At 47.1% G+C, this 27,130-nt stretch overlaps 1 protein-coding gene across 10 annotated transcripts in view; it reads left to right on the forward strand.

The window, feature by feature from the left end:
• The window catches only part of Rps6kc1 (ribosomal protein S6 kinase C1), a 138,210-nt gene that overhangs the window by 33,639 nt on the left and 77,441 nt on the right, over positions 1 to 27,130 (forward strand). For 3 of the 10 annotated variants that reach the window (XM_038348894.1, XM_038348897.1, XM_038348899.1), the window contains one exon: positions 7,058 to 7,417. In XM_038348894.1, coding sequence (XP_038204822.1) covers positions 7,058 to 7,417 — 360 coding nt within the window. Of the gene's footprint in view, positions 1 to 7,057; positions 7,418 to 15,037; positions 15,193 to 27,130 lie in introns of those variants that run through there. The other 7 variants (XM_038348901.1, XM_038348902.1, XM_038348898.1 and 4 more) reach the window with 6 other exon arrangements.

Below are 27,130 nucleotides of genomic sequence, written 5' to 3' on the forward strand. Positions count from 1 at the left end.
GATCCAGGTGAGACAGAAAGGCTACCCAGAACCCATTTCACATGGACGTTGTCCTGGGTGGGAGTGGTTTGAAGACCTGTCTGGTTTTGGTGATGGACCAGGACGGAAGCAGAGGAGTCTTGTGTTTGGAAATGATTTTTTTTGGGGGGTGGTGTTTAAATATTGAAGGGTGTTGAAGGTGCGTAGATGGTGGCATCCTCTCCCTCCAGAGGAGTCGAAGCCTGGCTGATCAGTTCTGCTGAAAGATACCTGCAGAGCCCTCCATCAGCCCACTTCTCCCAGCTACACCCCACCTTCTAACAGCTCTGTAACTTTCAAAAGTGATACCACCGACAGGGAACTAGTTTGGACACATGAGCCCATGGGGGACATTTCACACTCGAAACCCAACATGTAAGCCCGTGGGGACATTTCACACTTGAAACCCAACACTTGCCAAGATAGGAATCCAGACTAAGGAGGGCCAGTCTTGTTCATCAGGTCCCACGAGAACTACATTTATGTCCTCTGAAGGTGATGTCCTCATGGTATCTCCTACTGGGTCCCAGCTCTGTTGGTTCCACTTGGTCACAGTTCCACCAAGGAGCAAGCATACAAGCCTCTGGAGAAGTTCATGTCCCAGACAGACATGCTAAGTGATTATTATGATAGTTGTTTGTATTTTAAGTGTGTGTTGATGAATTCTAGTTTAATTCAAAAGGAAAGTACTGATGGAAACACAAAAATATGGACTTTCTCTTCGTTTTATGATTACTGCAGTACAGTGGACAAAAGAGTCCTCTTTCAGATTGTGTAAAACGGAACTGGATGGCAGTGGCCCAAGTGTGAAACAAGAACATCAAATGAGTTGGTTTCATACAAAATGTACATTTTTCTTAAATTTTTAAAGATATTCTCTCTTATTTTATGTGTGTAAGTGTTTTAAGTGCATGTGTCTGTGCACCCACGTGTGTGTTTGATGCCTTCAGAGATCAGAGAAGGGTGTCAGGTCCCCTGGAGCTGGAGTCCTGGACAGTTGTGAGCTAGGACCTGAGCCTATAAGAGCATGTGCTCTTACCACTTTCCTGTCTACATGTGACACTTAGCTCCTCTCTCTCTCCCCTGCGCAGAGCAATTAGACCCCATCCCTGATGATAAGAGGAGGGTTCACTGTTCACGAACACCACTTTTCTGTTTGAAACTTGTGTGTTTTATTAGAATTACTGAGACGGTGGTGGGCACGGGAGCACACCCTCTGGGAGGGAGCGCTTCTCTCCGCTGCTGGCCTGCTTGAGGGATGCAGGTGGCCTTGCTGCTAACCTGTTATATTTTGGATAGTGTTTTTTTTTTGTTTTTGTTTTTTAACATTGGAGGACTACTGGGAAGGTGCATAGTTTTTTAAAGTTGGATTTAAAAAGTCTCTTTTATAAGGCTGGCTAAGGCCTCTGTGGTGGGTTGCTTGCTGAGTGTGAGGATCTGAGTTCAGATCTCGAAAGCTCACAGAGTCAGGCGCTGCTGGACGCGTGTGCAGTCCCACCACTCCTACAGAGAGGTGGGAGTGGAGCCGGGAGATTCCCCGGAAGCGTGTGGGACAGCCAGCCTGGGCTGTGTCATCCGTGCTCACACACACACACGTATGATACACACACATGCATGATACACAGAGCATTAAAATGCCCTTTGTTTTTAACTTTTTGTGTTATTTCTATTTAGTGAATTTAATGTCTGCGCTTCAAGGCAGTCACTTTAAATATGAATATCCTTAAGTTGGCCAGTTACCTAATAACAAAAGTCTGTTTTAGGATTGACCTAAAGTCTGTCATGATGAAACAGAAAGCCCAACTAAAAGCAGTTTGCACTGAAGTAGATTTTTTTATTCTACAAATGTCCACAAGGTGGCACCATGGGAATTCGAATCTTAGGGCTGGGCTTCCTCTCCTCCATCCTGTGTCCTAGAGGGGTGGCAACCGTCAGCTTGAAGGAGTTACGCTTTTGTTCTCAAGTGCTTGTTCACTCACCTTTGCTCACTTTCCACGGCTAATTAAATTTGCTTCAGTGGGAAATCTTAAAACAAATAGGAATTTTCCTAAAAATAAGCACAGTCAAATGAAGGCTGGTGGTGCACACCTATGGTCCCAGCACTTCAGAGATGGAGGCAGGAGAATCAGGAATTAGGTCAGACTCACCTACACAGTGAGTTTAAGGTTGTTAGCAGAGTTCCTTTCTCAAAAAACCAAACCAACCAAAACCCAGCGAATAAACAATAAAGGTAAACACACACGTGAGTGAGAGTGTCGTTGTTGCTTAAAGAGTAGAGCGCCCTCCAGGGCTGTTGAGGGTAACCCTGGATATATGGAACTTAGTGGCCGGGTGGGCCAAATAAACGTTGATGATTTGTTATGGTCACCTGGGTTGTGGATTAGAAGGGACAACAGATGTTATACAAATGTCTTCCTTTTCAGTTAGACATCACAAGGGCAGCAGTCAGGCCGTGTATCTGCCAGGTGTTTCTAATTCCCAGAACGCTGGCCTGCCGTGAAGGGATGAGCACGTCCACGGTGGAGCAAGCTCAGGGTGTGTCTGGGGAGATGGCGCCGCAGAGTCCAGTTCTTAGAATCCATGTTGGATGGCTCTAAGGGATTTCATGCTTTATTCTGGCCTTGGAGGGCGCTGCATGGATGTAACATGGATGTACACTTACACACACGCATGTGTAGGACGACTGAGTTGGAACCTGGAATCCACAGAGAGATGGGCGGTGGAACAACAGGCCCTTGAATCAAAAGGGAGCTGGGCAGAGCTTAGCCGTGTTTCCGCTGGGCTGTACTTGGGGTCAGCACTGGCTTTTGAGGCCTGTTCTGTTCCCAAGATATCCACAGCAGAGTCTTTGGGACTCTGTCATTTCTCAAAGATAAAGTGTAGGCTTGCTATTGACCTTGGGTCTGTCAACAACTTGCTGCTCCCTGATTCTTAGCTGTTGCTAGCTGTTGAGTACCAGAATCGTGGCTAGCACAAGGCTCTGGATTTAGGGATTTTCTCATAGGCATGTTTAGAAGGGCCAGTTTCTTTTCTTTCTTTTAAAAAATGTATTCATCAACAATTTCATATATGCATATAATATACCCCTACACCGTCTCATACTTCCCCCACTCTTTCTGGACCCCTTTTTCTCCCTAACTAATCTCCCTCCTGCTTTTCCCTATTTAGTCTGAGTGACCCCCTGAGTTTAGTTAGGGTTGCTGATGAGTGTGGGTGTTGACTGTTAACTGGAGCATGGGTGTCTTTCCATGGCTACTGAAGAAAATGGCTGCTCTCCCTGAGGCCATTAGCTGCCATCAGCTTCCCAGCTAGGGATGGGGCCTCATGAGGCTCTCCTCTAAGAAGGGCTTGCCTCTCAGGGAATCAGATCCGGTACTGTCAGGTTCCTGTGTCCTCTGCCTCCTGGTAATCTTGGTTCTGGGCTGGGTGCTTTTTTCATGCATGTAGCAGGAGTGATCGCTGCTGGGACAAGTAGAGACTCCCTTTGGTTGACTGTGGCAATGTTTGAACCGCAGAGTTGAGTAGAGGTGATGAGCTAATAGTAACAAGGCCACGTGTTTTATAGACAGTCACCCACGAGAGGCCACCTGTTGTCAAAGGAGGCCGCTCTCTTTGTGCAGATGGTCTTCAAATGCAGGGTTCTGATGGCTCATAGTATAAAGCTCCTGTGTGTGGCAGCTCAACCTTTCCCCCAGGCCCGTCTTTTAGAGATGGTGTCCTAGGCAGATTTCGCTACACTGCCTGACTCTGAGCAGTTCAAAGCCCAGAGGTGAGGGCAGGCAGGTGGACTGGGATGCTAAGCACACCCCTCGTGTCTGTAGCTGCTTTTTTAACAAGTCACCTGGGGCCCTCTAATAGCACCGAGACTGGAATCTCTGTGATCCACACCCGGAGGCAGGAGACTTTCATGGAACCTTTGACTTTCCCTTGTATCACTTCCAAAAGAGGAGTAGGGGCCCGTGGAAGGGTGCTCCTCTGGTGATGTCCTAAGGGTCCCTATGAGGGCGGGTTGGCTTTAGGTTGGTTTAACTCTGGCAGATAGTCTGTGTGTTGTGTCAAGTGCCCGTGCTGTCTGCCCCACCTACTGCTCCTCCTCCTCAGCGAGACTCACAGCCTGTAATGTGCTTGTCACTCCCTGTGGCACACTTATTCACTCCCTTTCTGGGCTGTAGTCTCCATTTCATGTGATGCTCAGATGTAGTTTTATATAAAACAGACTGAGTGTAGGGCCATATTGAGTTGCTGAGCAAGACTATATCAGCAGATGTACTCAGGTAAATAAAGTAAGTATTGACTTTTACATGTCATGTCTATACATCTGTATGTGTGCACATGTGTACACTTGTGTTTTACACATCATATCTTTGTATGTGTGCACATATACAGATGTGTATTTACATGTCATGTCTGTACATCTATATGTGTGTACATGTGCATGTGTGTTTACATCTCTATCCTATACAGCTGCACATCATGTGCATATATACATGTGTGTATTTACCCAATCTTTCTCCCTGTACATCTATATGTGTGCACATGTATGCATTATTTGGATTATATTTGCTGAAGAATAAAGTTGTAAAAAGCAGGAGGAAGTGAAACTATGGTCTTAGATTTTTGTGGTCAAAACCCAGAAACTGAGCATACGTAATCACCTGCTTGCCTTCTGGTCCTGTTGGGAAGGGGAAGTCAGGTGCAGCATGAAGCAGCAGTGAGATGGAGGAGGCAGTGACGGACGATGGGGCCCTGCTCAAGTCGAGAGGCACCGGAGAACACAGGAACTCCCGGCCCTTCCCTCCTCCATTGTCTGGATACATAGACTCTTCCTCCAGTTGAATTTCTATAGTTTCACTTCAGTAGTTAGACAGTGACAACATTTAAGGAAATAAGTTTGCATTAATACACATGAAGTATTTTAAAATTACTCATAAAATTAATATAATTTTAAGAATAGTGGGTGAATAACTTTTGGGTGCTGTAAGAAGATTTTAACTATGAAATGCTGTCTACCAGGTGCTGTCTGTGTGGCTACAGTGTCAAGAACTGACCTGATGTTATGGTCCAATGACATCCATTTGAAGCTGTGGGTTTAATGGAATCTGTTCCTTTTTGGGAGCAAGTCCTTTATAGGGACCCTAAGAATTTGAAAGAAAAAACAAGAACAAATGAAAGCAGTACTGTATTGACAAGGGGCCAAAGCCGTGTGTCGTGATCTGAGCGCGGAGCTTAGCCTCTCCTCACCTGTTCTTCCTTTTACTTTGTTTGGTAGGAAGTCAGCCATCGAGACCACAGGTGACGAAATGGCCCTCAGCTCTTTTCCTTTGGCTTGTGAACTAAGAATTTTTTAAAATATTATTAAATGATTGAAAAATCACAAAGAATATTATTTTTTGATGTGACATTCCGCGCTCCTCTGTCCGGGCGGCCTGCATGGAGCCACGACTGCAGCAGAGTGGAGCTGCAGGGCTTGAGCCTCCTAGACAGGCGTTTGACGTCTGACCCACCTGCAGCTCTCGCTCTTAGCACGGCCTCCAGTGGTGACAGCTTCCTTTTAAAACGCCGTTTTATGAATCTGGACATTTCATGGTCAATGGTAGTGCTGATCTGGAGATGTAGTTCAGTGGTCAGATGCCTGTGATACAGGTTTGGTCCCCAGAATCATCAAGAAGCCAAACCAAACCGAGCCCTGCCAAATCAAAGCCGGCAGACTTAGTGCAACTCTCCGGCTGTGCTGAAACTGCTTCAGGCCATGTGTTCAGAGCCTCGTCTCAGAATCAGCAGCTCGATGGGTGGTTGAGCCCTGTGTGTGTTCCTGAGGTCTCTAAGGACCTGTAAAGCCAAAACCTTGTTAATAGTGCAGTCACCTGAGACGTTTTTACTGCGCTGACCATTGCACTGAATGTCACACACAGCGCTCTGCTAAGTCGCCAGGCCTGTGACAGGGAAGGCAGACGTGAGCGGCGCAGCTGAGCTCGGGAGCCATTTTGCCTAAGCCAGTAGTGGATAAGCAGATGTCATTGCTCTTGTGCCTTTGATGCAGTTTTTTCTTGAAATGAGCTGACTTTTCAAGGAGAGCAGCCCATAGTATTGTTGTCAACGAAACAGTTTTCCTCCGCGAGTTAGGACTTCTGTGTCACTTTGTCTGCCACTTTGAATCTGACCGTCTCCCAGGGTGATTTTAAACCCCAGTGATGAAACGAGAGGCTGTGATACCCAGGGAACTGACATTTTTAAAATAATTGATTTGTTAGGCTATAAACAGCAGCATAGATAACAGATTATTCAATGGATTTAACAGACCAATGGATTTAAATGTAGTGAACCCTACAAATGTCACTGTTCAGATTTTATGTATTGCACATTGTAACCATCCTGAAGGCAGCAGCACTGTAGAGTTTAGTGTTATATAGGAAAACGGGTACAACGCAATGGCTCAGCAGTCACAGTGTTTGCTGCCAAGCCTGGTGACTTGAGTCTGGTCCCTGGGTCCGACGTGGTGGAAGGAAAGACCTGACTCCACAGACGTGTCCTCCGTCCTCCACACAGCCCCCTCTAAGTAATAACAAAAGGGAAAACAGTAGACACTTCCGCTTTATCCCTGTCCTCCAGCCACAACCATGTGATGACCGACAGCACCCGAGGGTCAGAAAGCCCTCATTCTCTTCTCAGACCCTGAGACTTTAAAAATAGGAAAGATTGCCACTTCTCCCAGTATGTACTCTTTGTTTTGACAAATGTAGTTTTTTTTCATAAGATACAACAATGTGTAATCATTTTAGTGTTTTATTTTAAGAGATTTATCTTATCTTATGTGTATGGGTGTTTGCCTGCATGTACTAATGTGTACCACGTGTGTGCTTGGTGCCTTCAGAGACCAGAAGAACATAGATGGTGCTGAGACAGTCTGCTAGAACCTGCCAGCCACCAGTAGGCCACCCTGCCCTAGCTGAGCTGGTTATGGGAGGATGGACAGTCTCTGTGATCTGTGCCCCTGTGACTACTGCTAGTCTCATGTTGACTCCTGTGTTCCTCATTCCAGGCTTCTCCAGTGACAGTGACCTCCTGTCCCTTACTGTTGATGTGGACTCTCTTGCAGAGGTAGATGATGGAATGGCTTCCCGTCAGGGCTCTCCCAGTAAAGCTTTTGGTCTGAGTCTGTCTACGGATTCTTCGGCAGCAGGGGTTGTTGCTTCTGACAGTGAACCGAGCAAAGCGGAAGACCGGGAAAGCCGCAGCCTCTTCCCCAGCAGCTTAAAGCCAAGACTCGGCCGGAGAGATTACCTGGAGAAGGCAGGGGAGCTTATCAAGCTGGCCGTGAAGAAGGAGGAGGAAGACGACTATGAAGCTGCTTCTGACTTTTACAGGAAGGGCGTTGACCTGCTCCTGGAAGGTGTGCAAGGTATGGTTTGCCCATAGTCAGGTCCTGGGACAGCTTATGTGCAGAGGAAGTGAGAAACGTCTGTACTGTGCCCAAGCACCCTGTGTCTCCCGCGTTCAGGGCTGGAAACGAGAAACCCCCATCAGTGACATCATTGCAGGCGCTCGACACAGAGCAGTCTATGAAAATGGATGAGCACAAAGAGCAGCACCCACGTGTGCTGTGTGAGCGGCACTCTTCCCACGTGTGCTGTGGGAGCGGCAGTCATCCTCCTGCCTGGGCTCAGTGTTCACAGAGCCTTCCTGGGGACTGTCGGTGAGTTCACTCTCAGTGCACCATGACAGTGGAGCAGGGGAGGCTTTTGGTTTGCCCCCACTCTGCCCTTTGTTAGCTGAGGTGACTGTCACCTACATCTAGTTAGTGCAGTGACAGGAATGTGTGGAGCTGAGCATAGTTCAGAGTCTCTAAGTAGAGCTCACATGTTTTTGTTTAAAGAACCACCTTTTATTTTTGTACTTTTTTTCCATCCCAGACACGGAATGAAGTGCCCCGTAGTTAGTGAGGCGACTTTTGGATAGGGTGCGTCATCGAAGGCTGACGTGACTCTCCAGTGCCTAGAAAGCCGTTCCTGCTGCTGATCTGTGCTCTTTGACCTCTTGCTGCTACTTCTTGTCTTCAGTGCACCGGGTTCTGTTATCTAGAACCTTCTCCTGCCCTCTTCTGGAGTGTATGTGTGTGTTTACACTGCTTCTTTTCAAGCATTTTGACTGAATTTCTTCTTAAAAACCCTTATTTAGATTTTATTTTATGTATATGAGTGCTTGTCTGTCTGCCTGTCTGTGTATGTACCACATGGGAGCTTGATGCCCTGGGAAGAGGACATCAGGTTCCCTGGAATGGAGTTACAGACAGTTGTGAGCTGCGTGTGGGTGCTGAGAACAGAATCAGGATCCTCTGGAAGAGCAGTCAGTGCTCTTAACCACCGAGCCATCTCTCCAGCCCAATTCTCTGCTTTAACCAACCCTCATTTCTACCCTGCTGGTTACCTCATTCCTCATCATTCCTCAGTACCCTAACGTCTGGAGATTGGTTTTTAACTTTTTTTAGTTTTATTTTTTCTCTCCAGTTGTCCCTTATGACTCTGCACAGTGACAAAGATTGCTTTTTAGTTTTGTTTGTAGTTGTGTGTGTGTGTGGGGGGGGGGGGGTCAGGCATGTGCACGTGAGTGTATTTTGGCCACAGAAGCAAGAGATCCTCTGGAGCTGAAGTCCTCTGGAAGAGCAGCATGTCCTGTTCGCGCTGCGCCAATCTCTCCAACCTCATCTGGAGACATTTTACTGGGCCATGGAGTATGTGTGTGTTTGCTAACTTCATTTTGACTGATTCTCCTCTTTCATAGGGGGTCATGAGCTACGCGTTGCTCACCCATTCATTCACTTGACAGTTTCTAAAATGGAGTTGCTCTTCCTGTTCCCCTCAGCCGCTGCTTTCCGGCAGGGCTTTGCCTGAGTCCATTCTTCTGCTGTTGTGAGTCTCAGGAATGCAGAGACAGACGCCTGTGTCCTGATGCCATCTTTTTTTTTTAAAAAAATAAACATTTATTTATTTATTTATTTATTTATTTATTTATTTATTATGTGTACAATATTCTGTCTGTGTGTATGCCTGCAGGCCAGAAGAGGGCACCAGACCCCATTACAGATGGTTGTGAGCCACCATGTGGTTGCTGGGAATTGAACTCAGGACCTTTGGAAGAGCAGGCAGTGCTCTTAAATGCTCTTAACCTCTGAGCCATCTCTCCAGCCCTCCCGATGCCATCTTTACCTGGAGGTTCAGGCTGTACAGTTGGGGGTCACGAAGCTGCCAGACATCTGTGTGTGTGGATACGAAAGGAGTGGACTCTGCTTCTTTTTGGCTAGTGGCTGCCACTGTGCTGATGCTCGGGCTGCATTTGTTTGCCTGTGACATGGGTTTCGGTAGCTGACTGCCTGTGGAACTTCAATTCTTTTTTTTTTCTCATTTTTTTTTTTTATTAAAAATTTCCATCTCCTCCCCTCTTCCTCCCCCTTCCCTCCCCTCCCTCCCACCCATACCCCCACTCCACCCCTCTCCAAGACAAAGAGCCATCAGGGTTCCCTTCACTATGTTAAGTCCAAGGTCCTCCCAGCTCCCCCTAAGTCCAGGAAGGTGAGCAACCAAACTGACAAGGCTCACAGTGAGCCCGTCCATGCTGTAGAGTTCATGCTCATCGCCGTTGTCCTTGGTTTCTCAGTCCTCCTCCACTGTCAGCCACATTCAAAGAGTCCGGTTTGGTCCCCTGTTCCATCAGTCCCATTCCAACTGGACTTGGTGGTCTCCCGTTAGATCTGTCCCACCGTCTCAATGGGTAAACGCACTCCTCACGGTCCTGACTTCCTTGCTCATGATCTCCCTCCTTTTGCTCCTCATCAGGACCTTGGGGAACTTCAATTCTTACAATTTGATTTTAGCCGTCAGTTTTGACATTTCAGATTGAGAAACCAACTCTGAAGTAATTCGTTTTCATTTTTTGATTGGAGGATGATTTTGGACCCAGTTTTCTTTTTAAGGCCTTACATAGTCTCGTTGGGGTTTATGTGTGCAGTATTTTGTTTAAAGGGTCCTTCATTTCTGTTATTTTCCCTAACTGCCATCTTGGATTGGGGTTCACAGAGGGATGAGTTGCACAATATCTATCTGTTCGGATGTTTCTCCTTTTTCCAAATGTAATATACCAGCTTGCTGGAGCATTGTGGGTATTTAATTAGCATAGGTGAGCCACATCGTTGTGACATCTTTCTGTCTAAAAGATATTTGTTCTTAATAGGGACACTTCATAATGCTGCCACTTGATGGCACCAGAAAAATAAAAATCATTGCTTCCCAATGTGTAAACGCAGATCAGCAAGTGACAAAGACGCATTCAGTTGGTCATTCGCTCAGCCAATCAGAGTGGGGTTGTGTATCAGACTCGCTGCAAAGCGCACTGAGTGTCTGTCTAAAGTCCAGTTAGCTGTCTAAGCCGTTTCTGTCTTTCTGTGCACGTGTGTCCAAAACCACAGTGTCCCGTCTGCTCCTGATAAGGTTTCATTGTTAATGCGCTTCCTGAAAGACAGCAATTGACCCACTGCCTGTAGCATCACAGCGTTTACTCACCATGGATGACTTTATTCAGACACTGCAGGAACCTCAGCTACTGAGTTCTAGTTTTTTGTTTTCTTTTCTCACTCAGCTTCTGTCTCTGGAATTCTGATTCTTTATAAGGAATATGTGCTTCAGACCATGCAGTTTTGCACGTGGCAATGTGTAAAGTGTGACGTCAGAGCAGCGAGCACAGTCCCAGGACTCTGCAGAGGTGCAGTGCTCACCGCCCACGGGCCTTGTCCTTGGGGCTCGAGCTTGTACTTGGTTTGACATTCATGCTCAGAAAAGACCCCTCGTTGGGGGAGGTTAATTCTGGCGTGACAGAATGTTACTGGATGTCCCCAGAGTCAGTGAATCTACAAATAAAGAACTACTGCCTACCTTTTTCTAGGCAGTTGTTCTCATGACTGGTTTGGGTCTACATGCTTTGTGGTGGTTGTTTCTGGGCCTCTGGTAATCCAGGGGTCTTCTATAGAGAAGCCTGCAAGCTTTGTCTATGGTTCTCACAGGCTGGGAGCCTGTGAGGTTGTCATAGAGCTGCGGAAATGCTTTTTATTTATTTATTTTTACGAACTAGCATCTTCACAGCAGAGACTAATGCAAGCATTGTGGTGCAGACCTGCCCGTCAGCAGTAAGCACTTCCTGCTATGGGGGCCTTTGCCCTCTGTGACCCTGACTTCCCTGGAGATGGTTCGCAAAAGGAAGGAAGTACCGTTTTCTAGACCCAGGTTGCTATGGATTTAAAAGAGAAAGTCTGAAAGTCAAGGTTGTGGGAATGAACTTGAACCTGTGTGGAGAATGGGTAGTCCATTCCAAACCATCCTTCCGTGTCCCCTGCGTCCTCAGAGTGACCTTGTTGGGAGAGTTAGGACAATACAGCATGGCGAACCGTTGGCAATAGGCGTTAATGGGTTGTCTAAGCGTCGGAATCGGCCTGTCCTAGTTATCCTACGTTAAATGCCTCTCACAGCGTCAGTGTTTTCTTGTGCTGTTTTTAACTTTCAGGAGAGCCAAAGCCACATTCTAGCTAGTCATACTGGGCGTTGTCTAGGGACACTGAAATTGAGAGGATGCAGATAGTTAATACAATGACCCCAAATCTTAGCTCTTACTTAGCAACAATAATTATTTAAAGCAGGAATCCGCCAGATGTCAAGCATTATTCCTGTACTTTCCCATGGTCCCCTGGGAGCCACAGCTGGTCTTGCTGCCTTCAACTGGTGTGTCGTGGTTGCCAGAGTGGCACGTTTGCTCCTCCTGAGGTGACCTCAAGCCCTCGCTTTGAGGTGAGGAGGCCGAGGCTTAGTGGAGTCGTGCTGCCGTTGGTTAGGGCAGTGATGTTGAGCTGGGATTCAGTCTAGGCTTTCCCACATACAAACTTTGTTTCCTGGCTGTGATGCTGCATAGTGCCATGTGACAGTGGTATCCCTCAGCCCCTTGCCTCTCGGTCTATGAGCATCATGATATGGAGGCACAAGTTCGGTGCATACTGAACTTGACTGCACATCCCTTCCTTTTCCACCTCCTGTTCCTCGTTCCTTCAAGCTTCCAGGTGATCATCCCGCAAGCAATGTTTACATGTGTGTGCCATGCATGGGGAGAGTGAATTACATCAAGATTGTGATGGCTCTTTCTGCTGCATGTGTCTGTGGTGCGTGGTGACATGGTGTACATCTCATGATGAGTTACATGTGTGTGGTACGTGGTGACATGGTGTACATCTCGTGATGAGTTTGGTGAGTTTTCTGTCCAGCTACACCTGTTTATCAGGGACTTGGTGGCAATGCCACAGTTGTCCCCTCTTTCCTTCTCCATATTCCCTTTCCTTTGAGATCTTCAGTACACATTATGAAGATTTATCATGAAAAGATCTCCAGAGCTATTGTTGATATGTATTTTGTCTTTGGAAATTCTGTTGATGTCTGTCACCAGTGCGACTGGTTCTAATGTTATAACTTAGCTTAGAGACTCAATTCACTTTCTGCGGTTTTCATTCTGGCCAAAGATGTAATAGCAATGCCCAGCCTTTCCCACAGTGCACACCACCCTAGTTAGACTATGACTGTGCCCCATGCTGTACCATTTGTCTCTCCCTAACGCTGCCTCTTCTTCCTAGAAGAAACCATGAACTCATATGTACTTTTGGGCCACTGTGAGTCACCAGGCAGTCTCTAAATGAAGCCATGTGTCAAGTGGCTGGTTTTAAGACATGCCTGGGCCTTGCTGATGGGGCTACACTGTCAGCCATGCTTAGGTGCTGTATGATGCAGCTGCAGTCATTGATTCTTCCCTTTGATGAGAGTTGCTCACACATTTGGAAACCCTGTGGATTACCATGTTTGCTTTAAAGTGGACAGACAGACAAGACAGGCAGGACAGTGTGGATCTGATGGAGGGAGGCAAGGTACTCTGTTGTCATTGGATCTTAGACATGGAGAATGCCACTTTAACCTGAGTTACTTGTCTTTCCCATTAGTGCTAATTAATATCATATAACGGACATGTTTTCTAGTTCACTTTTCCTGCCGTTCACTTCATAACAAACATTGCTGAGCATAGGGACACCCACGTAAGAAGCTGGTGTGTTTTTGCCCATGCATGCTCTTGTTTGGGAAGGGGTCTCTCGTTCACTGCTGCGGAAGCTAGGGTGATTGGCCACCCCAGCTCTTGCTTCCCCCGTTTCCCTGTGGTGTCCTGGGATTGCACATGCACCCCGTTGCCTCTGACTGTATGTGGGTGCTAGGCTTCTGAACTCTGATTCTTACACTTGCATGGCATACATTTTATCCACTTAACGATCTCTTCAGCCCCTGTTGTTGTGTTTTTGGTATAGGATCTTTGTTGGTCCAGAAATCCTTGTGCTAACCAGGCACCATCATGCCTGGCTTTGGAAAGAATGTTTTGAGATAGTGTGATGTCTTCTTATTCAATGGTGTCTCTCCTTTTTATTTACAAACCTTTTCTGGTATAATTTTGACTCTGGGTCACCTTGTAACCCCTTATAAGCGTAGGTATTTTGCATTTCTATAACAGACAGTTTTGGTTTTGATAGGAATTACTTAGGGTTCTGTAAGTGGTTCTGGGCTGTCCTCTCTTGACAGTATAGGTCAGCTTCACTCTGGACTGGGAGGTCTCCCACTGTCTCAGTTCCTCTGCTTTCTGCAGGGTTTTACTGTTTTTAGTGAGGAGGCTTTTATTTCTGTGTGGAGTTCCTTCCTGGAAACTTCTCGCTTTGGGATTTGCTTTGGGATGCTCTTCTTATGAATGGGATCACGTGTGTGTGTGTGTGTGTGTGCGTGTGCGCGTGCTTGCTCCCTCGGTGGTTTTGCCGTGGACTGTTGGTCATCAGCACACGCACACGTGTGACTACGGATTGTTGGGCATAAGCACACGCGTGTTACTGTGGACTGTAGGGTGTAAGCACACGCACATGTGTGACTGTGGACTGTTGCACATGCACACGTGTGAAAATGGTGCTCTATTTGTGACAAAGCAGCTTTTCCTGTTACTCAGGTGTGTCACGCTCTGGCTCGACCTTGTGAGCTGGCAGTGTTGACTCTTTTACTCTTTTGCTTTTTGCTCTTTTGGGAGGCCCACCATCCAGCTCCCAAATAAAACAAAGGCGTATTTTTTTTATAAATGCCTGGCCTTAGCTTGGCTTGTTTCTTGCCAACTTTTCTTGAATTATCCAGGCTCCCTTTGCCTCAGGGCTTTTACCTTTCTCTTCTTTAATCTCACGTTCACTCTTACTCTGTGTCTTGCTGTGTAGCTGGGAGGCTGCCCTGACACCCTCTTCTCCTCGTTCTCGTCCTCCCCTTCCTACCTTCTCCTTCTGTTTACTCTCTCTACCTACCAGCCTCACCTGTCCTTGCACCTGCCTTGCTCTTGGCCGTTCAGCTCTTTATTAGACATCAGGTGTTTAACACAGGCAAAGAATCACAGCTTCACAGAGATAAACAAAAGCCACACACCTTAAGATAATACCCTCGACAGGGAGTTTTCAGAAGGCAGTTGACCTTGGGCCCCCTGGCCTTGGGGAGTGGCTCACCTTCCCACAGGTGAGGTTCATCTGTGCAGATGCTGCGGAGCCCCTCCTGGGTCTCACTTTTTCCCATCATGCCTTGGAAACCGATAGCTGTCACTTCCACTCAGTTGCTCCACTAACACGCTCCTCGTGCTCATTCCCTCCCATTGGCTGTGCTAAGCCTAAATCCTCCTTGCCACAGAGATTCGTGCTGTGATGTCAGCCACGCTGTGGTTTTGTTTTTCTTTTGTTCATCTTTATATGATTGGGAAAGAGATATTTTCAGGAAATAGTATTATCAAACAAATTTAGGTATTTTCTAATGTGAAAATTTCTGTAGTTTCTTTTAAACTCTAAAATAAAGATTGTACTCTTCCGTATAATTCTGTAAATTGCCTTAATTGAGTTTTTCAGATCTTAGCTGTTTGCAGCTGCCTAGAAGAATTTTAAAACACTGAATTAAGACCGAAATCGCGAAGATCTGAAGCAGGTGGATGCCGCTCGCTCTCCTCTGCCTTCGTGCTACCAGCATGTTCCCTCTGCTCAGGCAGGGGTAGCGTGAGCCAGCGGAGGCAGTGGGAGGAGTGAGCTCGGAGGACTTTGTGTAGGTTTGTAGAATACCTGATCCTGCTCGCCGTGCTCCCACATGAAGCCTCGCCTCTCAGGGGACTCTCTGTGCCTCAGCTACTGCTCTCAGACCTTGTGTTAGACAGGACTTTTCAGTTATGGGTGACACCACCCTTAGCGACCCAAAGCCGTTTCTATAGAAAGGAGTGTTAGTCCAGAGGAGAGCCTGGCTGTGTGGTGACCTCACCCTCGGTGTCTGAAGAAAGACGAGCTGGCCGCTGTCCTTTGCATTGCCTGCTCCATACACACACTGCACTCACCATGTTTCTTGCTCAGGGTGGATCCTGGTGACCATGGGGGAAGAGGGTATCTTTCTTCATAGTTGAAATAAATGCCCAGATTTACTGGCCTGGTATGGTCATGTGCCCTCACTTGTTTTCCTAACTTGGTAAAGGACAGTCATCCTGGTGTGCTGGGTAGACTTGTCCTTGGTTGTTGGACACCTTCTGCTGGATAATAGAGCTATCGAATGTGGGAAGAGTGGGCTAGCAGCAGGGAAAGCAAAACCAACTGACATGGCACCCTCTCTCACCCTCCAGGGGCACACACACCCTCTGCTCACCCTCCAGGGGCACACACACCCTCTGTGTACCCTCCAGGGGGGATACGCACCCCCTGCTCACCCTCCAGGGGCACACGCACCCTCTGTTCACACTCCTGGTAGTTGTTGTTATGTATTATTTCTTCAGCTGCCCATGTTAAAAGGTTGTTTCTTTTATTTTTAATTACCTGTGCGAGAGTTGGTTCTCTCCTACCATGTGGTTTTGGGGTCAAACTCAGGGTGTCAGGATTGGGAACAAGCACCTTTACTCTCTGAGCCTGTATTAGTTGTTTATGTGTTTTCTCTTATGAGTTCTTAAGACTATAATTACCTGGAGAATAGGTAACTCTTTTGAAAAATTTGAAGTGTGATTATATGTTCAGAAAAGTATGTAAGGCCATGGCACTGTATTTCCACACACAGAAAAGTCCCTTAGAACTGATAATTGTATGGTGCAGCACTTGACAGCACCCTCGAGTGTCCCCAGGCCCCTCCCAGCTGCTCCCGGGACACTTGCTGTTCAGCTGTCTTCTTACGAGGGCAGTGTCTGCTCTTTCCTTCTGGGTCCTTGCGGGGATGGGGCTTGTGGAGGTCTGCTTCCCCTGGCTTTGCCCTAGGGGCCAGCATCTTGTTTCTCTGTGATTAGTTAGCTTCTGCAGAATCTTTGATGGTATCCTTCTTTCCCGTCACCTCTTCCCGAGCTCGTCACTCACTGCTTAGTTTCTGTCAACTTGATATAAGTGGGAGTCGTTGGAAGAGAGGGCCTCAGCTGAGGAACTGTCTCCATCAGGTTGGCATTTTCCTGTTTGATGATTTGTATGAGAGGGGCTGCCACCTCTGGGCCAGTGGTCCTGGGTAGCGTAGGGAAGTGGGCTGCGGAGAGCAAGGCAGCAAGCAGTGCTCCTCAGGGTCTCTGCTCTGGTTCCTGCTTCCAGTTCCTGCCCTGGCTTTCCCTGATAATGGGCCCTGACTCTGAAGTGTAAGCTGAATAAACTCTTTCCTCTCTGAGGTGCTTGCTCTTGGTCACGGCGTTCACCACAGCCACAGAACATAGACTAAGATACCCCTGCAGCACGGTTGCTGCTTCCCAGGTTTTTGTTTTGTTTTGTTTTGTTTTGTTTTGTTTTGTTTTTGAGACAGGGTTTCTCTGTGTAGCACTGGCTGTCCTGGAACTTGCTCTGTAGACCAGGCTGATCTTGAACTCACAAAGATCTGCCTGCCTCTGCCTCCCAAGTTCTGGGATTAAAGATGTGCGCCACCACTGCCTGGGAGAATCCCATTGGAGGTTCTGTTTACCCTGACGCCCTTCTCTGTAGACTTCTCTCGCTCCCATGTCCCGCTTCATGTGTAGCCATGTTGGCATTAGTAGGGTTTTTCTGATGGCCTAGTGCCCTTTATTTTTCTTCAAGGAATCACATAAGTTTTTCTCCTGTGTGTGTCCACTCCATAGGACTGTGGCAGGGGTCCCGGAAGCTCTGTTGACCTTGGCTTATTTCCCTATTTGCAGATATTCTGAACATCTGGGTCGTATATGGATCTATGTTTTATGTTTTGAGAGGTTTTGTGGGGAGAGGAGTTGGGTATCTGCCTGTGTTCTCCAAGTCTGAGTGTTCAGCATTATCAGTTGGGATAAATGCTGTATATTTGATGCTACTATTTACCCGTGATTTGTCTGTGCATATTTTTATTTTTTGTATGTATATATGTGATGAATTCCAAGGTAAAATTTCAACATGATGGCCTTTATCCTGTGACTTACATGACCAGAACAAGGGGTCTTTTTAAATGTGATGGATCTGAGAAGAGTCATAGAGGGAAGGTTTACTAGCGGACTCCACTTGACAGCTGTAAAGAGGACGCACTGCTCCTTCTGTTGACCTTGTTGCTTTTGTCAAGCAATTTGCTGTTTCACATGATTGTTAAAATTAAATATATCTTCATGTTCTCTAAGATTGAATCCTTGGCGTTACACATTAGGTAGGCAGGGTGTCTGCCACTGAGCTGCAACCGAATGGGATGTGATAAAACTGTTCGGTGACAATTAAACCGTTATTTTTATTGTCCCTTAGGTGGGGAAGATCACAAGGTCAGTAAAACGTTGGTGTAAAAGTTGTCTTGAGTTCAGAGCAGTGGCAGCTCTCCCCCCCGGAAGAGGAAACGCTCTGTGGGGGACAGCGAAGGACAAGTCCAAGGAGACAGAAGTGGAGAGCAGAGATAAAGAGCCCTAACTTGGGTTTTCTTGAATCCCTGCTTGAGGGAGAGTAGTGGCCTGGCCTGCACGTGGATGAATGTTCTTCTTACCAAGATGTCAGGAAGCGTGACTGGAAGACATGATGAGGAGCTGCAGGCAGGCCAGGCCAGGCTGTGGTGATGTCCTTTTGAATGGCGTGATCTCGTCATGAAGGGACCAGAGTGTAGTGCAGTCCAGCAGTGAAGGCAGTCAGTTCCCCGTCCTGGCAGTCTCTGCAGCAGACGTGGGGGAAATCTCATTCAGGACTGGAGGACTGGCTCAAGAATTCAGTGCTTCCAATTTGAACTGGGCCCTCAGTCTCCAGCATCAGTTTGTTACCTCATGTCCTGCGAACAGTGGCTCTTTCACCCAGCTTCTGCCTCAGGAGCCATCTCTATTAACTCAGTGACAGCGTAGATTTCTAGTTCCTCGGCTGACCTACTGCTCTGCCAGCTCCCGCTTCACTTTAAGGTAGTGGGACTTCATCTACAGGCTTCTTGGACTCCTCACTAATCTCAGGATTACGTGACTTGAGTATCGAGCTACAATAGCATTAGACAATAGTAACGCAAGCTAAGTCACATGCAGTCTTGGAGTTTCAGTAGTCACATTAAGTATAGTGCACACCTGTGTATGTGCGTACACTTGTAGTATATGTGTGGGTGGGGTGTGTGTGCATCCCTCTTCCCAGTTTCTACTGCTGGCCAACGTGGGTAACAGGGGCCATATATATATATTCCTTCCTGAAGCAAAATATCACACATCAGTGTAAGCCCATGGTTTCTGAGAAGTGGGACCTGAAAGAGGCGAGGCTCGTGAGTCCTTTGATTCTGGACTTGTGCTTCCCTAGGCTGCGGCTCAGGAAGAGGCTAGCACAGGGCTCAGAATTCTGAGCTGAAGAGGTGCAGTTAAACCACTGGGAAAACCAATGCTGATCTCTAGTTAGGGCTGGCTGGCTGGAGAGACAGGCCTTGTGGGCCTTTTCTGGACAGGTGGTCACGGCAGTGATGGCAGACTATACGCTGGGTACTCAACACTCTGAGCAATGCATACTTATGGGGAAGTCACCACTGAGGGAGCAGGGAGCCACTCTCGTGGATGGTTGTACAGAGCTGAGAGGAGCGTCTGTTGCAGAGAGGCAGGCAGCCTGACTAATTCAACCATGGGCATGGGGCGGGAAGCTGAGAAGGAGTGAAGGTGCATAGATGTGTAACGGGTTGTAAAGACGCAACCTCAAAGAACCACACGTCTTAAAATAGACTGAAGAATTAAAAATATATCCAAAACCCAACAAGGAAAAGTTCACAGTGGCTAAGTGCCAGTAAAACAGCATCCATTCAAAGAAGCAGGGAAATGGACCTAAATAAGAAAAAAAGTGAAGTCACCCAGGGCAGGGATATAGGTGGGGGGATCATCACACAGGGATTTATTATAGATGTTCACTGTGTGAGGAAAGTTAGGCAGAAGCAGGAATTACAGAAGGTCCAAAGTGAATCAGAGATGAGAGCTACACTATTAGAACAGAAAGTGTTCTCTGTGTGTGTGTGTGTGTGTGTGTGTGTGTGCGTGTGTGCACGCGCTTGTGAAGGACTGCCCATTTGTGAGGCCCAGGACCAGTGTGCAGCTTTTAAGATCCCAGGGATATTGGGGTGGGGGGGGTACCATGGTTGTCTTGCTCCTCCATGTTGGTTTCTGTGTCCTCACAGCTACTGTCTGTCTCGTTAGGTGGGAGCAGGTGGAAGTGGCTCCGTGTTAGACACCGCTGACCTGCTCTCTTACTGCAGCCGCGCGCAGACCTCAGTTCTCGTGTGTCCCCGTCAGTGTCTGGAGATGATGCTTTAGGTCATTCTGTACTGTTTTCTCTGGGGAGAGCTTCTGCCAAGTGACCCCACCCCCGATATTTTGGAAGCCTGTCCTCTGTCCTCTCTTCAATAACAACTTCAGAATTATTTTAACAACTTCTGTTCTTATAGATTGTAACCCATTCTCCTCTTCTTACATACAGCCTGGGCGATCTGTGTGAATGCATGCACATGTTTGCATGTGTGTGGGCCCGTGTGTGTGTGTGTGTGTGTGTGTGTAGACCAGACGCTGATGTCCTTAATCTCCTTCCATTTTATGTGCAGAGGCAGGGTCTCCTCTGGAACGGAGTGCATGGGCAAGCTTGTCTAGCGGGCTCACTTGCCCCAGGATCCTCTGGCTTGGTTCTTCAGTGCTGAGATTATAGGCGATTGACCACATGCACTCGAAGTTTATGTGGGGATTTGTATTCTATCTCTGTGTTTGTCCAGCAAGTGGTTTATCTACTGAGCCTTATACCAGGCCTTCTGAGTGAGCTATTAAAGATTGACTCATTGATTTTAGGACACATCCGGTTGCTGTGGCCAAGGCTGTGCAATGGGCTTCTAGCTCCCTTCCCAGGCTTATCTAGAGTCAGGTGCCATCACTTGCTCAGCTTCAGCCACAGAGACTTGCAGTTCCCGGGAAGCACTGAGGTCTTTGCGTGCTGGGCTTCCATGTGGCTGTGCTTGGGCTATGCCATTGTGCCCCTCAGTTGGTTGACTCCTTACTCAGCTCTAGTAGCTTTCCTGCAGCAAGGCTTTGCTCAATTCTGCTCAGACGAAAACCCCTCTCCTGAACTCTCTTTGAGGTCTGCACCCTTTGGTTGTATTCATGGTGGATTCCTGTGCTGTCAGTCCTGAGGGCGTCTGTTTGTCTTGTCTGCAGGGCCCTTAAGGCAAGTGGTCTGTTTGTCCATCCTTGTCTTCTAAGGTGTGCCTAGTAAGTAAGACATTCTCTGGATGTATGTCTGCATACGAGAATCATTCTGTCCTCTGTGTGAGTAGGCAGGCGTCTGGCGAGAGGAGCTGACACGCGAGGAAGACAGCAGTGAGCCGAATCCTCAAGACTGTGCCAGCAGCCAGCAGGCAGGAGTGAGTTTGAGAGTACCAGAGGAGTTTAAATGCCCCCTGGATGTCACTGGCCCCCCATCATTTGATGAGGTCAGAGTCCAGCTGTTGAAGTGCATTAGTTACATGCGTTATTACATTTATATTCTAGCTTGTTAAGTTGCAGGGGTCTAGCCTTCTCATACTGCCTTGCTCCCTTTTGCACCTTGATCATGTGCCTCCTGCAACCCTGGAACTGGGCTCTGCCTTATTTCTTCAGACTCCCCCAGTGAGTCCCTCTAACAGACCTGGCAGCTGGGCAGCTGTCGTTTGCTTGGCTGTGACGTTTCTGATCTTTGTGTAAACAGCGTGTTGATGGATTCCTGTGGCTCAGCGTGTTTGCTCATGTTCAGGAGAAGCAATGTTGCAGAAATAATCCATTCGTGAGCATAGGAGCAAAGGTTCATATCAGACAGTTAAGTTCGGACCTGTGGCATCGATTCTTTATGTCTCTAACAGGCAGAGCCTTGTTTGTGAGTGTTCCTGATCGCCACAGCACCAAGCCGCTGTGCTGTGCTCCTGATTACCACGGCACCGAGCCGCTGTGCTGTGCTCCTGCCTTGTTTGTCCCCTTTGGGTTTTTATTTCTTTTGAAAATGTATACATATTAATTTATTTTGTGTTTTTGTGTGAACACAGCATGCACACACGTGCGCACATACATATGCATGCATGTGCACACACACTTGTATATTTACATGCCATGGTGTAAACATGGAGATTAGAGGGCAACTCGGGGAGTAAGTTCTCTGCTCCTGAGGGTCCCAGGGATTGAACTCAGATCATCAGGTTTGGCAGTGAGTGCCCTCACCTACTGAACCATCTCACTGGCCCGCCCTTGCTTTTAGACAGGGTCTTCTATAGCTGAGGCTGGCCTGGGATTTGCAGTGTAGTCCAGGCTGGTGGTGAATTCCCTGGGGGTGAGCCCCCACTCCCAGCTGTTTTTATTGTTGTCACTTTGTTTCTCTGGGGAGAAGGAGCTGGGGATGTTTGTAGAGAATTGTTTCTTTTGTAATTTTAGATTTTGTCGCCTATGGAAACAGCTTCACATGCTCTGGGCCATCAGGATCAGTTATGGTGACAGCCGTGAGGAGCGTGGTGTGGTCCCTGTGGACCGACTCAGCATCAGCTGGCACAGGCAGAGCGGGTTTGGGAAGCACTTGGCTCTTCTTTGGTCAGCTCAAGTGCACAGGGTGGGCCCGAGGGCTGCTGTGTCACTCCGAAGAGGACAGCCTCCAAACTGTTGGCCATAGGGTGGCTTTGCTGGCTGTCTCCTGTGGGCTACAGTGGTGGAGTTTCTCCAGGGTCACAGCCAGAGGAGGAAAGTCAAGATGTTTACCAGCGTATGCTTCTTGAATCTTTCACTATTTTCATGTCAGCTTTTATGCTGAGAGTTTCACGTTCTAATGACAAAAATATTTGCTGGAAATTATAGCTTGGAAAAAGAGCAGCGCTTTCGTACTTCAGCAAAAAGCAAGGTAAAGCGCTGATGTGCGCAAAGTAGCCGTGGAGTTTTATATTCAGATTGTATGAGCAGTAAGCAGAGCATCTGAAATCACCACTTGCACATTGCAACAAACACATCATCATCTGCTTAAAAAAGAGTTATAATTACAGTTGCCGAAGCATGGACACCATAAAAACGCATTAGTGTGGCTTGACACATTAATTACCTGTTTTTGCAGATGTTTTTATGTATTGTTGTGTGAACAGTTTACAAAATAATTACAGGAAAGTCATATGGAAAATAAACTAAGTGGGTGGCTTCTCATCTAAATATTTTCATTCATGTGAATCTGTGTGCGGCACAGCTGCTGTGCAGCGCCAGCCAGGGACAGAGAAGTCCCTAGGGCTGAGCAGGCGACCTCTGTCATCAGCCCAGCACATTTTCCTATCTTCAGCAAAACAGTTTACAGACGGTCACTTCAGAGAACTGGGTTAATCCCTGTGACTACTAAAGAAATCCTTGATTCAGACTGGGAGAAATATAAATATTCAGGAATAATGTAAGTCAAATTAAATAAAAAATAAACACAAAACTCCAAGTGGAAAGCTACTGTCGTTTTAGCAGTGACAGGCTCTGTGAGAAAGTCTTAAACGTTAGTCTGTGATTTCTCGCATTAAGAACTGTGATCTGTAACTTGCAGCTTGTGTTTTCGTCATTAAACGTTGCTGTGTCTAAGTTGCCCAGTTCAGTCTCCCCGATCTCGTTGGAAGTGTGAACCTGCCCTTTCTCGACAGTTAGCGTGCTGCAGTGAGCAGTTTCAGAAGTGAGTGTCATTGGACAAATTGTCAGGTCACAGGGCATGCCTCCTGTGCTTTTACAGGCCATTAAGAAAGGTGTCTTGTACCACTGTGGCTGTCAAGGAGGAGAAGGAGTTGGTAGACTTTATCCTACCCACTTGTGGTATGTAATTACTCAGAGTGCCCGTGTTGCTTGTTGATTTGTTTTGACAATTTCAAACAAAATTATGTCAAAATGTCATTTCCCTTTTCAGTGTAATCCTGCTGCTTGGGGACTGTGTTTGTCTAGGTTCCCCTGGGTACATTTCAGCTACTTAAACTGAAGGGACTTTGGTTACACCAGTCCCCAGCTGCATGTCTTACTCATTTGTGTTTTTTGAGGAGAAAGGCATGTAGGCATAGGCAGGACTGACAGAGTCTCCTCTAGCTGTCATAGTGCAGCCCTCCTCCCCAGTTCCAGTTGGAACATAAGGGGAAAGTTGGAGAAAGTCACGATTAGCTGTTATAAATGTGTGCCCTTCTAAGTCCTGCAGTCTCGTGCACCTGCCTGGGACACAAGCCATCCTCTCTTCTAGCACGTGTGTGTCATGTACCTGCCTGACCATCAGTCACTCAGCTTGTTGAGATTGCTAGGTTGACTGTTTCTGGTATTGCAGTAACTTTATGTAGACTTAGCTGACTTAGCTCTTTTGAAGACCTTGAGTGTCCACTGGATGTCCTGACATTAGTCCCGTGGATAAGGGGGAGGCCACTGTGTTGTTTGTCAGATCTTGGAATGCTGGTGCAGTCATTCATATATGCATTCACTTAGCGATGTTCTATTAAAGGGTCTTCTGCCTGTAATGCTCTGGGGCAGCACCGAGGTGACAGTGTTGCTGGCACGTTGCTAGCATAGTGTCCAGGCCTCTCTTCTGAAGGGGCAGGAAGGCCAGGCCAGGGTGCTGCTCAGCCTGAGCTGAGAGAGAGGTGCAGCTTCATGCTGAAGTAGCTCACAGCAGATGAACTTCTGTGCGCTGGTTCTGATGGGTACCAGTACAGTTCGGTTCGTAAGAAGGGATGAGGTAGAACTGGCGAGTCGGCTGAGCTCAGTGAGGCATTTCCGACAAGCCCCATGGCGTGAGTCCAGTACCCATACCTATATGGTGAACCGAGACACTTCTGCAGGCTGACCCCTGACTTCCGCTTGTGTACCATGGCACACAGTAAATAAATAAGTGTAATTAAGAAGGATTGTGTTAATGGAGCCTGTGAAACTTCTGGGATAGAAAATAAAGTACTTACAACCAGTTGCTCATTTTAACTGATTTCAAAGAAAAAATAATGAAATTAATATGATATCAAGAAAACAGTTGCCAGGCTGTGGTGGCCCACTCCTTTAATCCTAGCACTCAGGAGGCAGAGTTAGGTGGATCTGTGTGAGTTTGAGGCCAACCTGGTCTCCAGAGTGAATTCCAAGACAGCCAGGGCTACACAGAGAAACCCTGTCTTAAAAAAACCCAGCAGCAGCAGCAACAACAACAAAGAAGAAGGAGAAGGAGAAGAAGAAAGAAGGGAAGAAAGAAAGAAAGAAAGAAAGAAAGAAAGAAAGAAAGAAAGAAAAGAAAAGAAAAGAAAACAGTTTTTGGGTCTGGAGAGATGACTCAGTTGCTAAGAGCATTTGCTGTCCTCCAGAGGACCCAGGTTCAGTTCCTAGGACTCATATGGTGTCTCACAAAGCTCTGTAACTTTTGGCCCAAGGATCTGATGCCTTCTTCTGGCCTCTGCAGGCATTACATTAACATAATGCGTGTGTGCGCACGCGTGTGCGAGCGCGCACAAGCGCACACGTGTACACACACACACACACACACACACACAGGCAAAACACCCTTGCACATAAAGTGGAAATAAACCTTATGAAGGTTGTTGGGGTTGGTTCTTGTATGGGTTGCCAGTTCTATTAGGTTGATAAAAGAATGAACAGAGGGCTTTCTGAAAGTTAGGGATCTTTCCATATTTACCAGAAGGTCAGTTATTTATATGATTTTCATTCCAATTTTTCTTGTATCTTTAGCCCATATTGTAAAACATTTTAGCGGACAATTTAATTAATTCTCTGTGTGGGGTCAGTGGGCACTCCTGTGGAGGTCAGAGAGCGCCTTGCTGGAGTTGTTTTTTTTTTTTTTTAATATTTATTTATTTGTTTGTTTGTTTATTTATTATGTGTACAACATTCTGTCTGTGTGTATGTCTGCAGGCCAGAAGAGGGCACCAGACTCATTACAGATGGTTGTGAGCCACCATGTGGTTGCCGGGAATTGAACTCAGGACCTTTGGAAGAGCAGGCAATGCTCTTAACCACTGCGCCATCTCTCCAGCCCTGGAGTTGGTTTTCTCTTTCCACCTTGTGGGTCTCGGAGTCAAACTCAGGTCATCAGACTTGGTGGCAGGTTGTCTTACCAGCTGGCTGCCTTCCTTTTGAGTATTCTTTCTCTCTCTCTTGTCAGAGTCACCTGTTAGCTACCTGTCTTACTTGTTCTGCCTCTGTCTCTTGTCTCTTTCTTCTTGTGCTGTAGATATCAAACTCCTAATTCTCCTGCTTCAGCCTTCTCAGTGCTAGGACCAGAGGTGTGTGCCTCGTGCTTGGCCAGTTAATTCTTTTTGTTTCTCCCGGTCCTTTAAAAAGCCCCATTTGACTTGAGAATATAAGAACATTAGAAATTTAGGAGTCTTATCAGAGTTTCTTATCAGAGGTGGGGATATAGCTCAGTGCTGGGGCCTTGTGTAACATGTATGAGACACACTTAGGGTCCTGCTCAGTGCTGGGTCTTGTGTAGCATGTGTGTGACACACTCGGGATCCTGCTCAGTGCTGGGGTCTTGTGTAGCATGTGTGTGACACACTCAGGGTCCTGCTCATTGCTGGGGTCTTGTGTAGCATGTGTGTGACACACTCAAGATCCTGCTCAGTGCTGGAGCCTTGTGTAGCATGTGTGTGACACACTCAGGGTCCTGGGTTCAGTCTTAGCACTGGAACAAATGCTCTTCACCCAGCTGAAGAGCCAGCCTTTAGTCAGGTCTGTGACACATGCCTGTAGTGTTAGCACTCAGAAGGCTTATGCAGGAAGATTCCAGTACTCAGGAGGCTGAGGCGTGAGGCCAGACTGGCTCACACAGCAAGACTCACTCTGTTTTAAAAACAAAACAAAGCAAGAGCTGGGTGTGGTGGTGCACACTCGGGAGGAAGATCTTAGGCCGCCATGGTTTTTTGAGATGTGTTCCAAAACCAAACCAAATCAAAGGCCCCTGGCCTCTTGAACTCTGGAACACCCACCTAGTTTCTGGAGTGCTGGGATTAAGGGTGTCGCTACCACACATGGCCAGTAATGATGTTTTGAAAGAAAGAAATGAAAATCCTTTGGTTATTGGCTTTTAAAATTGCAAAAAAAAAAAGAAAAGAAAAGAAAGAAAGAAATGAAAATCCTTTGGTTATTGGCTTTTAAAATTGCAAAAAAAAAAAAAAAAAGAAAAGAAAAGAAAGAAAGAAAGAAAGAAAGACACAGAGCAGAAAGAAATAGCCGAGTTGGAGTGTCTCCACAGGTGGCCGTTACACAGGACCTGCTGGTTCGGCTTTCAGTGCAGCCGCAGCCTGGGAAACTGACTGCCGTGGAAGCAGACGCGGAACCATGAGCATTGTTAGGACTTACGCTTTATCTGTTCTTGGTGACTTTTTACTTCTAGGGTTACCTAACAACTGGTTTTGAGAACAATATTGACAGGGGTTGGCTCCATACAAACACAAAGCAGATTCCCCAATTGACCGGGCTCTCTTTCCACACTGAGTGCTGATGGCTTCACCTCCTGCAAGACATGCAGATGCGTAAATCATTCCTTCTCTCAAGGTTGCCTTTTGTTTCCAGAACACTTAACACAGGGCGGAAGTGGTAGGCTATACCTGAGAAGAGCAAAGCATCATTA

Source organism: Arvicola amphibius, chromosome 12, assembly GCF_903992535.2.
Source record: "Arvicola amphibius chromosome 12, mArvAmp1.2, whole genome shotgun sequence".
Taxonomy (NCBI): domain Eukaryota; kingdom Metazoa; phylum Chordata; class Mammalia; order Rodentia; family Cricetidae; genus Arvicola; species Arvicola amphibius.